Here is a 14,786-nt window from a genome sequence, read left to right on the forward strand (position 1 = left end):
CAAGTTTCTGATACATTCTGACCCTTTAGGTGCCTCTGAAAGACCATAAGCTCTTACCCAATCAGCACACGCACATTGGTACTTTGAATCAACCTCAGCGCCATGGATACTCTGACAAGAGTTCCCCCTCACATTTAATAATCAATTGTAAAGAAATCTGAGTTTCCTAAGAAAATCTGAAAGTCAAATAGAGTAAAAGCACACAAAGATAACATTTTTGAACACACAGGCAAGTCTGACTAACCATCAGGAAAGGTAAAAGGGTTCTACCAATACCATAGCTAATAAGAAAAGATGAACTAGAACTGAAAGAAAAGTCAATTTGTAAAAAACTAAGCAGTCCTGAAGAGCATTTGCTGGCAACTGATAAAATAGATTCCTGTGTTAATGAATATGTTTGGGAACAGATCTATAAGGAAGAATGATAACAGCTTTAAAAATATGTATCTAAGAAGTATATATTTGAAGCTTTAAGTAGAAGGCTGGGCATCTTTTCTACAATGTTTTAATTTAATATTAGAGAGGAAACATCAAAGCTTAGAAATATCACTATGATCTTTAAGACTGTGAAATGCCCAATATTCAATTAAATTTTTAAAGTCTCAGAAGCTAGGGAAAAGAGACAGATGAATGAGAGCTGAGGTCTCTCCTGGTCATGTGAAAATTAAGAAATTTGAGAGAAAATAACCAGGCTACCCTTTAAAATCATGGTCTATGTGACCTAGAAGGAGACCCTAGCAGCATCATGAGTGCCAAGGACATCATCCAGTAATACCAACACAGAGGACACTCAGCGACACTAGAGCAGGAGTAAGAAGGAGAAAGAAAGAAAACACAAAGCCACTGCTGTGCTAACCGGTGATTCCTCCTCTTTGGAATCCTGCCCACCTTACTAATTGGCACTTACCATGCTTTGAACTGAGCAGAATGTAGCTCTGAACAAGACAATGAAAATAATAAAGGGACAGTGAAACTGTCATGGACGAGATTAAAAACAACACTAGTAGAAAGACCTGAGACACCTATGATCAAGGGTTACAAAAACACAATGTGTTGAGAAAGAATGAATTCTAGATACAGTAGAAAATGAAGATTTTTTTTAAAAAAGACAATGTCAGGTTTCTGACCCTGGGAATTGAACCAAGGGTCTTTGCGTTGAGCTCTATCTTTAGCCTTTTTAAAATTTTTTTATTATTTTGAGACGGATCTTGTTAAGCCTAAGCTTCCCAGGCTGTGCTCCAACTTGCAAACCTACCTTGGCCTGCTAGAGTGCTGGGATCACAGTCGTGGGTCACCACATCTACCTCAATGTCCCCGTCTTTAGGAGGAAATTATATATGGCTTTATTCACAAACTCACTAAGAAAATGGCTTAAAACCTAGAGGATATAATGTGTAAAAGATCAAACAAAAATGGAAAACTTTACCTAGCATAATGTGAACACTTATCTCAGGAGAAGGTATAAGCTAAAATACAGTTAAATTCAAAATGTGTAGGTAAATTAAGCCTGTGAGTATCAGATCCTTGAGGGATTTTTTTTCATTATATCATAATGCTCTGGGTGCAATCCTTCTTTTTAAAGCTGTGAAACTGTTTTCAGCCTCCCTTGGTACCACGTTAGACTAGAAATGACAACCTAGATGCACTCTTGTTCTTGAGATAATTGTGTTATTCAAGTGGAAAGCAGAGAAACAATTGAAAGAGATGGAAAATATTTCACCTGCTTTCTAATAAGGACGTCACCAATCGTGTGTGGATATTTAGTCAGTGATAAAATAAGAGTTAATGCGGTATGTGTGAGTCAGTTTTCCATCACTACCGCCAACACTTGAGATGATAAACTTATCAAGCAAAAAGTTTATTTGGGCTCTCCGCTTCGGAAGTCCAGTCTGTGATCAATGAGCCCTGGTGCTTTTGAGCTTGCAGAAAGACACAGCACATGGACGCAAGCAGATGGAAAAGCAAAATTGTTCATGTGATGGCCAGGATGCAAAAGAGAAAGAGGAGGAACCAGGGTCCCACAATCCCATGCGAAGGCACAGCCCCCATGGCCCAAAGATTCTCTAGATCTGACCTCTTGACAATTCCATCACCTCCAACCAGCACCACACTAGGGAATGAGCTCTTAACGGCAGCCCTTTGGGAGACATTTATGGTCCAAATCTTAGCGGGGCCATGGAGCAGAAGCCCCCAGCTGAATGACTGAAAGAAGGCACCATTTTTTCCCCAGAAGTTCCAGTTCCCAGTGCCACAGGCTGACCATGAGAATGAGCCATGGGGACCAAAGGACCACAAGAATTTTGTGCTTATTTTACCTGTCCCCAAATCCTAACATTCACCTTAAAAGAAGCCTACAGTAACCTTTACAATTCTAGCCCAATACCACAAAGAACCAATATCCACTGGAGAACTTTTGTTAAAGTGTATCTGCTGTCATCCATCCCAGAACGTGTCAGAAATTAACACAAGTGCTTTACTGGTCTTAAATCCATCAGAATGAAGCACAGCAATGAATTCAACAAGATAGCAGAGTGCAGGAAAATCATGCAATTTTAGAGCTTCCAAAAATATATGTTTTCTTTGTTAAAAGTCACACCCCCAAAGGAAAGAGATAGCCAATAACACAGGAAATGCTTAAGATTTTTTTAAATGAAATAAAGAAAAGACAAAAGAGGGGAAGGAAGGAGAGGACAGAAAGTTGGGAATAGAAAGGGGAAGAGGAAAGAAGAAGAAAAAAGGGAAACAGAGGGGAGAAGAAAGGAGAGGAGAGGAGAAGGAACGGAGAAAGAAGAGCAGGTCTGTAAGTTCTAACCTGGGGAGGAAACCACGGCTACCAAGTTAAAAACTTGTTTTGTGACCACTACACTTGTCGAGACTGTTTTTACATGGCTTGCTAAAACATTTCACCCAGTGCATTAATATCTGGCACCATACATGCATGACGTATAGATGACAAACATACATGTATGATGGGTCGAACTGTACCGCACTCTGCAAGTTAAGGTCACTATTCCTAGTGCCTGCAGATGCAGATGTGTAAGACCTTTATTTTTATTAGTGCACATCTCAGTACATAATGCTTCCTCCCAGGGACCTGCTGCATGGCCATAACACATCTTCACACTTCCACTGACCCTCTCGTTCCTCCCTTTCTTGGTCCCCTTCCCTTTTGCAAAACATCTCTCTCCCTCCCTCCCTCTTTCCCTCTCTCTCTTTCTCTCTGTGTCTCTCTCTGCCTCTTTCCATCTCTGTCTCTCTGTCTCTTTCTCTTAGGTTTATATGAACATGTCTCTAGGTGAAATCCCTTTCCTACTCTGTTGATCTATTAATCAGCCTGCTTGCCCTTTGCTGGAAGCAGAGCTCTAAGACAGAGCTCACTCATCCAGACACTCAGTTTTCCATCCTGGCGTTAATCCCATTAATCTCGATAAGGACCCAAGCTCCACTCTCTGAGGCCAGAAGGCAAAGCAGTAGCTTTATTGACAGAACTCTAAAGACTGAAAATGCTAAGATGAGAAGAAGAGAGTGTATAACCAGGATGACTAGGAGACCTCACTTGTACAGAAGACAGGGAAAGCAGAGAAATCTCCAAATATTGTAAGCCCAAACATCAGGATGCTCTATTTGCAGGAACTCTATGGTCCACACACTGGTTTGTCTTCATGCCCAAATATTTTTACAAATGTGTTATGATAGTTCGTGATTGTGTTGTCTACCAATACCTATGAATTCAAAATATCCCATGTCACAAGTTCCCTTAGAATCACTCTACTAGAGACAGCTTTCCAGGTGAGGTTCCACACACCACCCTGGAGCCCCAGCACAGGCTGATACCCATCTGTTTCCAGTCCTTTCAGTCCAAACCATTAGAGTTCATATCAGAAAACAAGACAGAGAGGCTGATGGTTCAGCTCAGTGGTAGTGCATGCGCTCAGCACGCATACAGGTTCAATTCCAGCATTTACATAAGTTAATAAACAGAAGACGGGATATTCCTGAATCAACTGCTGTATTAGAGTCCAGGAAAAGCAGAGAGAGCAAAACAGCAAGTACCCGTAACCTCATGTGCATAAGACAAAGTGTGGAAATGCACATACGTGTGTACACACACTTCCCTCGGTACACCCAAATGTGTTTATGTGCCTAAAGAGAGCCCAGGCATGGAGGAATTTCCAGTGCTTCCTTTCTGCTTTAGACCTTCTTGTACTCTTCAAAGTTTGCACAAGAAACTCTTACTACCTTGTGACTATTAGAAAAGCCGAAGAGGGTTACAGTCAACCTTCCTCCGAGTAAACGCTAACCTCTGTGCCTGCAGCTGCTTCCCTCAGCCCGCCTGGCTCCTTTCCTCGCGTCTCCTAATGCCCTCTGAGTTAGCTTCCTCCTCTGGTCTGCCTGGTGCCCCCACCCCAAGCTTTAGCCTGGTATCTGAGCTGCCCTTTCGCGGCCTTATTACGGAGCTCTTGTGCTGCGTAGGTGTGCGTTTTGCCTTCACTCCTACACACCTGCTGTGTCTTCTGCTGCTGATGGTGGCAGGGAGCATGGAGACACCATACACAGTGTTTACTGGGTTCATAATCTTAAAATTAAGCCAGCGTATCCAAGATGCACAGCTCATGCATCAGATTTGGTGTGCAGAGTTAGATCAAAGAGGAGTCCAGGATGGAAAAAACTAACAAGATAACAGGCTGTAATTTCGGTGCAGAGATAAGCATTCAAGTCACCTAAGTGGCAGTTACACAATTTTAATGCTTTCTGTGCCTGCTTTTTTTTTTTTTTTTTTTTTTTTTTTTTTTGACTTGGAATCAAACTCAGGATTTTGTGCTTGCCAAAGGGAGTCGAAGTTAGGGCCTCACACTTGCCAGGCACACACTGGGCTGCTCAGCTATGTCCCTGAACACTGTGCCATTTTTAATATCTCTAGCTAAAGAGGGTTGTTTCCTTAGATGCCAGGGGACTAATCTGGGACTGTCTTTCTTAAGACAGGGCCATCATGGTGGCCTGTGCCTGGTCCCACCCAACTTTCTCAGGCTTCCTGTTCGAGATGCTGTCACTTCTCACATTCATGGCTGCCATGATGTCACGCAGCTGCAAGGACCTCACCAGAACCACAACCATGCCAGTGCCATCCATGTGCTTGAGCCTCCAAAACTGTGGGTGACACCAACCTCTTTTCTTCATCAGTGCCTGCCCGAGGCACTTCACTACACCAGCAAAAACCAACTAACGCAGGTGTCTCTGACAGGCAGGTTCTGCATGGCACATGTTCACAAATCACTGTTGGAGACAGAGTCCCCAGGAGAAGCCTGGTGCAGGTACTGCTTGGGATTGCTCTGAATTAAGGCATTTCGCCTCGGTTGCTTCATTTTACAACTGCAAATGGCCATGTGCACTTTCAAGGAGGTGAGAATAGATCATGCAATAAGAGATGTATCTTAAAATATAAAATAGTATGTAATAATTATATAATAAAAACCCATGAAATGTCCAGTCTGAAGAGTTCCACAGCCACTGTCGTAATCACCACGAACAGTTCTATGCTCCGCGGGCCCCATTCTAGTATTGTCGATCCACCTGTGCTTTCCCTTTGAATTTTATTTTTATTTTAACTAAATGGTCAGACAAAAAGTATCTTCTAATATATTAACATATATATCCAGGATAATTTCCATTCATCCTCAAATATCTATTCCATCTATCCAATGACTCACTATTACTTTAAAATAAGATTCCTTTTTGGTTTGAGTTACAATTCATTGACACATAATTCTCGTATTGTACTTTTATAAATTATTTACCAATATTACTTAATTAACTTTCATGTGTTCTTCAAATTATTTTCTGACAAACAATTTTGATGTTTTATAATAAAAATTTAAATATTATCAGGAAACAAGTATATGAGAACACTTTAATTTTTCCTTGATACACAAGACAGAGTAAGCTCTTCCAAACTTCTGATTGTGAGGGTCAGGATAGTGTGAACACATAGGTAGGGAATAAAGTAAGAACGGGTTATTCCATGTGCTAAGAAAAGAGCACATGGAATGTTCCATGAAAATTAGAAACTGACAGGTCTTTTAAGATTTCCACAGACTATTCTGCAGCCCAATTTCCTCTTAAGACCTCTCATCTTTGAAACATTGATAGTTATGTGATACCTGATTAATCCAGTAAACCAACCAAAGCTACTGGGGTAACACGCATGTAAGAAAGCTATCCATGCCACTTCTTAAAAGTGCTCCTTCCAGAAATTAGCTTGAAGTGCATAAAGTATTTATAGAATAATTAGACATTTTGCAAGCCATCTTTTTACAGCCCTAAGATCTATATTTTGCTGTACATTGTTAAACAAAATGAATACGACCATTGGTAGGAAAAGAAAGCATTTTAGACTCATTCTGGACTCATTATTGATAAAATGATAGGTTAGATAATTTTAAAATTATTCTTTCTTACACTGAGGTCAAATCTTAAAAATATTTAGGTGCTTACAGATGCTACAATGACAGTCACCAAGCCACTGTGTATACAATCATGCAGTGTCACTCACTGCCACAGACAGCCATGCCTAAGTTTGCTCCTTATACAGCAGACCAACCCCCCTTTACGTGCCATAAAGACAGTCACGACCCAAAACAGAAATGGGTTCCCTACCCATGTGCATTCAATGGGTCTCACATTCAGAAATGTGCTTCTTAAATATTTCTTTTAAAAGATCTTTAAAAGCAAGGAAAAATAAAACTTCTTTAGAAACCTGAGCACATAAGGTAATAAAGTTCCCCAACATGAGAAGCACTCTTGAAATCGTAGATCATAAATCACCTACTTCTATTCTGGATTCTCTGCCTTAGCAACTTCTGCACACAGAAGAGCTCTTGGCTCGGACTAGAACCTCTGTTCATCTCAGCCTGCCTGAGTGCTCTGGGGGTGCTCCCGTAGCATCTGGGTTTGAAACACCTTCTAGACATGGATAACTTCCCAATACGCACCTTCAGACTGGCTTCTCCCCCAAACTCCAAACACATTTGCAGCTTCTCACTCAACATATTTACTTTGATACTGTAGTAAGCATCCCAGCTCAACCATAGCCATGCTGACTTAGAATCAGCCTGAGCTGGTTTGCTGAACCCGTCTTCCAACCCTGACCTCTGACCAGAGCTTGAGACATACTCATCACAGGACTGCTATAGAACCAAGGCCTGAAGAGTTTCAGGGAGGTTGATTCCACCTTTAGGGGCCGGGCTTATCACCCTCAGTGCAGGTGACCTGGTGTCAGTGAGAGTCCTGGGCTCTCTTCCACTCGAGCCCGCTCTGTGGAAGAATTCAGCTATGCAGTCACCATCAGAAGAGGACCCTGGGCCAACAGAAATGCTCACACACACAGCCATGACTCCTGACCAAGGCAGAAGCAAGCTAGGGAAAGGACTCGCACAGAGGACCTTGGAGCTGCTCTCACGCAGCCTTTGTCTGTGATGCCTGTGACACATTGTCATCTGGGTGCTGTGCTCTGCGCCATCCTTTACTCACCAAAAAACTACAGGGGCTGTCAGCACTGTCATCTGGTGTCCAATAAACCTCCCTCCATAACCAAAATCTGTCTGATGCTGTCAGCATGATGCCCAAAATAAGGCTCCTGGCATGGCTGTCCAGACTAACTCTTTCTACACCCCTGCCCACTGCAGGAAAATAGGAGCCCTAATCTTCTAGTTCCTTACAAGAAAAATTAACAGGTTATCCTTGATTCCTCTTCTCATGTACCATGCATCAGGCCCTTCCAAAATATACTCTGATGTCTCCGAAATCCACTCCACCACCTTGGTTCAAGAAGCCTCATCTTGCCAGATGATTACAAGAGCCTCCGAGCATTCCCAGTGTTTGTACAGCATCTTCTCCCCACCCTCCACCCCTGCCAGAATGCATCACCTCTGTCCGCAAGGGACCCTTGGACCTGCTCTGCCCAACCATTTGCTTTGTTCCCTGCCTCTCTTTCCATAAAAGCCACCTTTTTAGAGAAGCTTGTCTGGTGACCTTACCCGCAACGAACCACCCACACCACACATCAGGCTGCATCCCTCCCCACGGCTTTCTCTGTTTTCCTGAAAGTTATCACCAGCTACCATGCTGTCTTCCCCCAGCAAAATGCAAGTTTGGTGGGGGCAAGAATGTTCGCCTTCCACCCCTCTGCACTGCAGTGATTACAGCAATCCGCACTGCGTGTGCTCTGTAAAAACTTTTACTGACCATAAAACTGGATAAAATGATGGCTGATTATTTAAACTCTTGTGTTACTGACACTCTAGGAAGGCATGTTTAAGGACAAGAACTTCTCCAGCACCTCTGGGTACCTTCTTATACACAACCACATACCCACAAAGGTGTACTCACACCCGGGGCGGGGAAGAGGGCAGGCCCAGGGTGACGCCACGTCTGGGGTGTGCTGCGAGCAGCCTCGGTTCACTCTATTGGCCCTGCTCAAGGATGGCCCTGATCCTCACACTCCGGTGAATCACCCTGCATTTTTTTTCTTTCCCTAGCACACTCTAGGGACAAAAACCAAGGGGGTAACCTGATTCCTGCCCAGTGCTGTGCTCTGGCCCATCAGTAAGCCCTGCAGGCTCTCTTTCCAAAATATATCCAGGATCTCACCATGCTGCCCAACTCCACTGTACTGCCTTCGTTCCAGGCCCTCATCTCCACTGGGTATTACCACAGCCTCCAGGCTACCTCCACTGCATCTGCAGCCCATCCTGAGCGCAGTACCCAGCACCCTGACAATCCTGTCCCCCTTTCGCCTCTGCTCTGCAACTTCCTGTGTCATCAAATGGTCAACCTCTCCCGCTTCCCCCAGACTTCTGTCTGTGGCCTTGCCAGCTTCTATCTGCAAGAATTTGGTGGCAGTGGTATGGATTGCAGTCTCCACGGACTGCGGTACCTTGAGAAACATCATGCTTTTCCCATCCCTGTTTTTGGCCTCGTACCCAGCAAAGAAGCAAATGCTTCCTTAATAAATGTCACCAAATGAACTAAAAAGAAAAGAAGAAACAGTCCAAAAATCATGATCCCCTCACCCAAAAGACTGTGCAGACCAGGACCTGAGGTCACCAGGTCTCCCTACACAGGTCGGTCTCTTTACTCAGAAAAAACACGGAGTTCAAGTTCTTTAAAAACAAAACTTGTGTTTTAAAAAAAAAAAAGTATCTCATAAGGTGTTTTTATTACCAATGCATAAATTGTAGATGTTTTTCCTATCTTGTAAATTCCCAAATTGATTCCTCAAACATGGAAGTAACTACATGGAAGACTAGGTGTGTCTCACATGACCAGCCCTCCACTGGATCACCGCACTCTAACAGAACCCTGCCCATGATCCTGTTATCCAGGAACAACACTTAAATCCAGGTCTTATCCTCTCAGGGCTGGAAAGGGAGAGATGTCACATGTACCACCACACATGGAGGATTGTAATTTAATGTTCATTGTGCTCTAACGCATGGAATACACAGGGAGGCCACGGAAGCCTCCAGAAGGTCTATGCAGAGGCAGCAACACAGGAGGAAGGGCATGAGCTCTAGAGTCTGCTGAGGTTCGAACAACAGTTCTACCATCGTGTACTCTTGGAAAATCAAGCTCCCCCGGCCTCAGTGCCCACATTTATTAAGTGCAAAAAATAAAACCCTGCCTCTTAGGCTCGTTTAAGAGAATGAAATAAGATGTATACAGGGCTAGAACAATGCATCGCACATAGTAAGTGTTTGTCACAGTTTGGCTACTGTTTATGGGATCCATGTGTCTTGGAACCATTTCTGAGCGTGTTCCTGTCCTGACTGGTGTGAACTAAACATCACACTGCTCCAAATCATCGGGCCAGCAAAGAATCTCTGTCTTGACCACCATGGGAAGCCTTGATCTTGTCTTAGAGAATTGTGATCAAAGACAGCACAGAGCACAGGAGACTCAGATGCTGCCCTGGCTGGAGCACCACATTCTCTCATCTCCATCTTTGTCACAACCTGAGCACAGAATATGGTGACTACAGCCACTCAGAGGTGTTAGGACCAACCTGGGACCTAGGACGAGACCAGGTACACCTGCCCTTGGCCTGCAGTCTGATTCCCTCTCCTCCTCCTTCCCTATAACAGAAGCCAGAATTCTCTCCCTACCAACACAGGAACGAATGGCTGACCACTCCCTCTGTTTCCCTCAGCGCTGAAAGAAGGTGGGTCCTGAAAGAGCGGAGGCTCCCAGGACTGATGCCAGCCCCAGGTTCTGAAGCCAAGTGTTCTCATCCCATTAATACTGCCAGGGTCCATTGCTAGGAATTTCTGAGTCTTACTTTCCTAGCCCTTAGTGCTATGATCCATCTGCCTGATACACCCAACTCAGAACACTGAAGAGAGGACTGAATGGGGAAATGAGTTAAGTGGGGAAAAAAGTAGAAATTCATGAAAACCGTACACAAAATGCAACTCTAATAAATGATTACTGGCTCATTTGTCTTCCTTCATATCTATGTACAGGCTTGATGCTTGAAACCATGCCACTGTAAAGATTTCTTCTATCAGAATAAATCATATTCAAGGAGAAAAAGAATTTATTAAAACTATCTGGTGATAAAGGTCAGTGATATGCCAATAAATAATATGCAACTCCTGCACTGAAAATTAAGCACAAAACAAATGTTTAGGAAGCAGAATTACTCAACCAGCAGTGACCATTAATAAAGTGAAAATGGATTGTCCATGGAGAACAGAAATAAAACAATTAGGTCACATTTGGAGATCCATTTATGCCTATTCCAAAAATAATGTAGTAAAAAATGATCAGTATTGACCATTAGATTGGTCCTACCTGCTGTGATGTTCAAGTCACCTTCAGAGCCCTGAATAAATCCAGGTAGAAATGTACAGTGAGGCTTTTTTCAAATTCACACAATTTCCCCTAACACTTCCTCATATTCCACTTTTTTTTTCCTGCCCAAGAACAAACACCTGATTTTAGATGCTCAGGGGGGAACTACCTAATCAGAAGCTACAACCTAGGAAAGGGCTCCAGGAGAAGACAAATAGCGGCCAACAGCTACAAAAAAATCTCACACTTTCTGGGCACCTCAATGCTTTCCTCTCAAGCAACCCTGCTGGATAAGTGCCCTTTCGTCTTTCCAGATAGATCATTTAAAGCTTAGAGTGGAAAATTATCTGTTTAAAACACTTCTAGCAAAGCACTTATATGGAGTTAAAAACACATGCTATGGAATCCCAAAGTGTAAGCTCCATGTGTCCTCCGAGATGACCAAGAGCTCTTCTTCTAAAACCTAGGGCAAGCAGGGATTCTTGAAAGATTTCTAGGCACTCAAGAGACTGTGTGGCACAGAGATGGAAGTGGAAATGACCTTATCCAGAATCAAAGAAGGGATGAGCAGAAACAGTCATATTAGCTGACAATTTCACTGACACTACTGCAGATGTCACCATCATCTAAAAACTGTAGTAAAGAATTGAGTGGATAGGTTCATGAAGAGCATGTTCAAAATCTAAATCCATATGGAAGTTAGAAAGTGAAATACTGAAACAAAAATTTTAAGTCCAATGGATGAATGTGGAAATATCTGAAGGGCAGGACCTAAAAAAGGCTCAGACAGTATTAGCTCTGATTAGCTTCCAACAAAACTCAAACAAGAACTTGTCAAGCTGGAAATAGTCATAAAGAGCAGAGACAACATTTTGGGAAACCATAGTAAGGCAAAATTAGACTAAAGTACCAAGAATTTTTAAAATGGGATTAAGAACAATAATAATCCTTCTATTATCCCAACTCAGGCAATTGACATGAAATCAAGTATAAAATGAGAAGAATATGCTGACTAAGAGTTTCCATTCAATTTAAATTTAGCCCGGTAAGAAGAAGTAAACTCGACAGGAAAATAAATGTGTGGACAATAACAGTGTTTTCAACAACCAGCCACTTCTCTTCTTCTAAGAAAATTCTAGGGCTTTCCTTTTGACTGAGATTCTGTTTGACTAATGAATTGTTTAATCCAAAAGAAATCTGCAGCAAGAATACGGTCATCTCCAAAAACCCTCACTGATATTTACAAATCCTTTTGGGGTTAAATTTAGAACAAATGTTTTTTCGTAATTGTATTTCCTGCTATTATAGAGTGAATTAAAACTAAGTAAATTTTTATTCAAAAAACTTATTCTGTGTACACGTAAGTTACTTCGGTTGAGAACACCAGTAATTAGCGCACCTATCTGAACAGGTAACGGAGATAATGAACAGCATCACACCTTGGCTAATTAAAGCAGAGAAAACCTGGCAGTCGAGGGGGTACCCAGCTTGGTGAGTCCACCATTTCAGTCTCGTGCTGGCCACTGCCAGGGCAAAGCTCTCTGTCTCCCTCTCATTTCCCAAGGAAAACTTCTCAGTGGCAAGGACCATCCCAGCAACTGATGCTCAGGAGGGTCTCCGCCAGGGTAACCCCAAGTCCACCAACAGTTCTAAGGCAGAGAAATGGGAAAGGAAACAGGAGGAGAGGAAATACAGAAGAGCAGGAGAAGAGTGACGAGAAGGAACAGTAAGATGAGAAGGCAGAAGACAAAGTGGAGAGATGGCGGTCGAAATGAGAAAAGACGGACGGGGAAAGAGGCACAGGCTAAACAGCATGAGGCAAAGGGGGCTGCTAGCAGCACCTCAGGACCAAGAACAGCACTGCCTTCTCTACCCTCACTGTTTCCCCTGTAGGAAAGGGAGTCCAAGTCCTGTGGAGCTGTTACCTGGATGAGCTCGTCCAGTTCGGAGGAATTGACGCAGGCGTGCTGGGAGATGAAGGTCTGCTTCTGGATCACGATGGTGGTCCTCTGGGAAATCTCCTGGGGCTGCTCCAGCGCTTTGAACACGGTGGCTCCGATGATCAGGTAGAGCACGACCACCAGGAAAATCGTGGAGACCGTCTTCCATTTCATAACATTAATGGCTGTGTCACTCTCCACCCGGGAAGCAAGCACGGTGGGTTTCGTGGAAAAGGAGAGCCTCGGTTTAGAGTTCTGAGCGGCAGATTTTGGATCCAGCAAGTCAGGTGCCGCCACTGATAACAACAGAAGAGGGGGGTTAGGTTCGAGGAGCCTGGAGGGGAATGGGCTAGGCTGTTCCCGAAAGGGTCAGCAAGGGCTGGCAGGACCGAGTGTCCTCCTGTCAGAGGCTCTGGAACCTGACCTAAAAGGGCTCTGACTGGAGAATGCAGGACCCTATATATGGTCAAGGAAAGGGGGCTGGGATTCTGCTCTTTGCAGCCATTGGAGTTCCAGAGGGAAGGAAAATACAGGAGTCATACTAAGCCACTTTTAAAAATACAAAGCAATGCCCAAAGGCTTTCTAATTCATTTGTATATTTATATCTATCTGTCCATCACACAAATCAGCCAAAGCATTTTGCCCTCCTAAGAGTTAGTGGAACCAAAGGGGAATTCCAAATGTGAAGGAAGGTTTCTAGTTTATTCTTGTTCTCAAGAACTTTATACCGAAAGAAATCAATATGAAAAATACCCTCTATCTTAAAATTTATAAGAAATTGCAGTATCAGAGAATTTGTGATCTGAATCTCACAACTCAAGAGAAATCGTATTTTTTCCGATAAAATACGGTGTAAGTAAAGCACTCAGTCCAATTATTTATGCTTGTGCTTCTCTTCCCAAGTGAGATGATGTGGCAGGATCATTCATTCTCGGACATGTTTAAAAACTGTAAGTCATTTCTAACCCTTGTGGCACAATCATAGATAGTCAAGAAATGAAGAGTCTTCCTTTTCAACAGTGAACAACAGCAAGAAAATAAGAAGAAAACTAAAACTTCGACTCACACCTTAGAGAGGCTCCGCGCAGACCTGACTACCCATTAGAGTGGATCCATGCGTTCCCTGACAAGTTCCCACATACTCTCAGGTGACTCGACCTCCATTTATTATTTATCTCAGCTGGTCAAAAATATCATTAATTGATTTTTTTCAGAAAATGCAAGAATGACTAGGCTTCCAATTGCTAAATGGGAAATAAGCCATTACTACAGAACATTAAATTGCAAAGACGACACTGAACTAGGAGTTGATAGAAAGGTCAGAAGATATAGGACTTAAAAAAAAACTCCAACTCAAAAAGAAAAATCAATTCAAAGTCTATAATTGCTAGATATGAGCAAACTTGCTGTTGTATATAATATAGGCTTTGTAAAATTATACCCTGAATCTGAAACACACTTTTTTAGATAAACATACAAGAAATCCCCATGAAACTGCACCTAAACACCCAACCACCTAAAATTACTGGCGGATACCATGGCATACAGAACACCAATTGTCACATGGCTATAGTCCTGCCCTCTTGCCTAGCACCACACTGGTTACCAAATTTCAAGTTCATGTACAACATCATCCTGCATTGGCCGCCTGAAAGCTTTCTGTATAAATCCATCCGAAGCACTAGATGGAAGTAGCAATGTAAAATCATGGCAGATGACAGAGCGTGCTCAACCTGCACAGCTCAGAATAATTCTGATAAAGACACAAGACCCCTGATTCTTGGGAGAGCTCTATCAGTCCTGCAGCCCATCCCAGCAATTCCCTAAGAGCCAGCCTTCCCCACACAGGTACGCACCTGCCTCCCTCCTGTCCATTCACCTGTTCTGAAAACAGCCACAAATGGGGAGACACCTCGATGACACACAGGAAGGCACCTTCATTCAACATGGGCACTCTGCGTGTGTTTATCACGTTCTAGTTTTCACAAGACATACTT

The 14,786-nt window shown here is 43.1% G+C and overlaps 1 protein-coding gene across 8 annotated transcripts in view; it reads right to left on the minus strand.

Annotated features, from left to right (window-relative positions):
* The window catches only part of Kcnk2 (potassium two pore domain channel subfamily K member 2), a 188,471-nt gene that overhangs the window by 116,231 nt on the left and 57,454 nt on the right, over window positions 1–14,786 (minus strand). For all 8 annotated transcript variants that reach the window (XM_063236715.1, XM_063236711.1, XM_063236714.1 and 5 more), the window contains exon 2: window positions 12,774–13,084. In XM_063236715.1, the coding sequence (XP_063092785.1) occupies window positions 12,774–12,957 (184 nt within the window). In that variant the 5' untranslated portion in view covers window positions 12,958–13,084. The remainder of the gene's footprint in view (window positions 1–12,773; window positions 13,085–14,786) is intronic.

The sequence above is a fragment of the Cavia porcellus genome, unplaced genomic scaffold (assembly GCF_034190915.1).
Source record: "Cavia porcellus strain 051 isolate PalLab524CR breed Dunkin Hartley unplaced genomic scaffold, mCavPor4.1 scaffold_26, whole genome shotgun sequence".
NCBI lineage: Eukaryota > Metazoa > Chordata > Mammalia > Rodentia > Caviidae > Cavia > Cavia porcellus.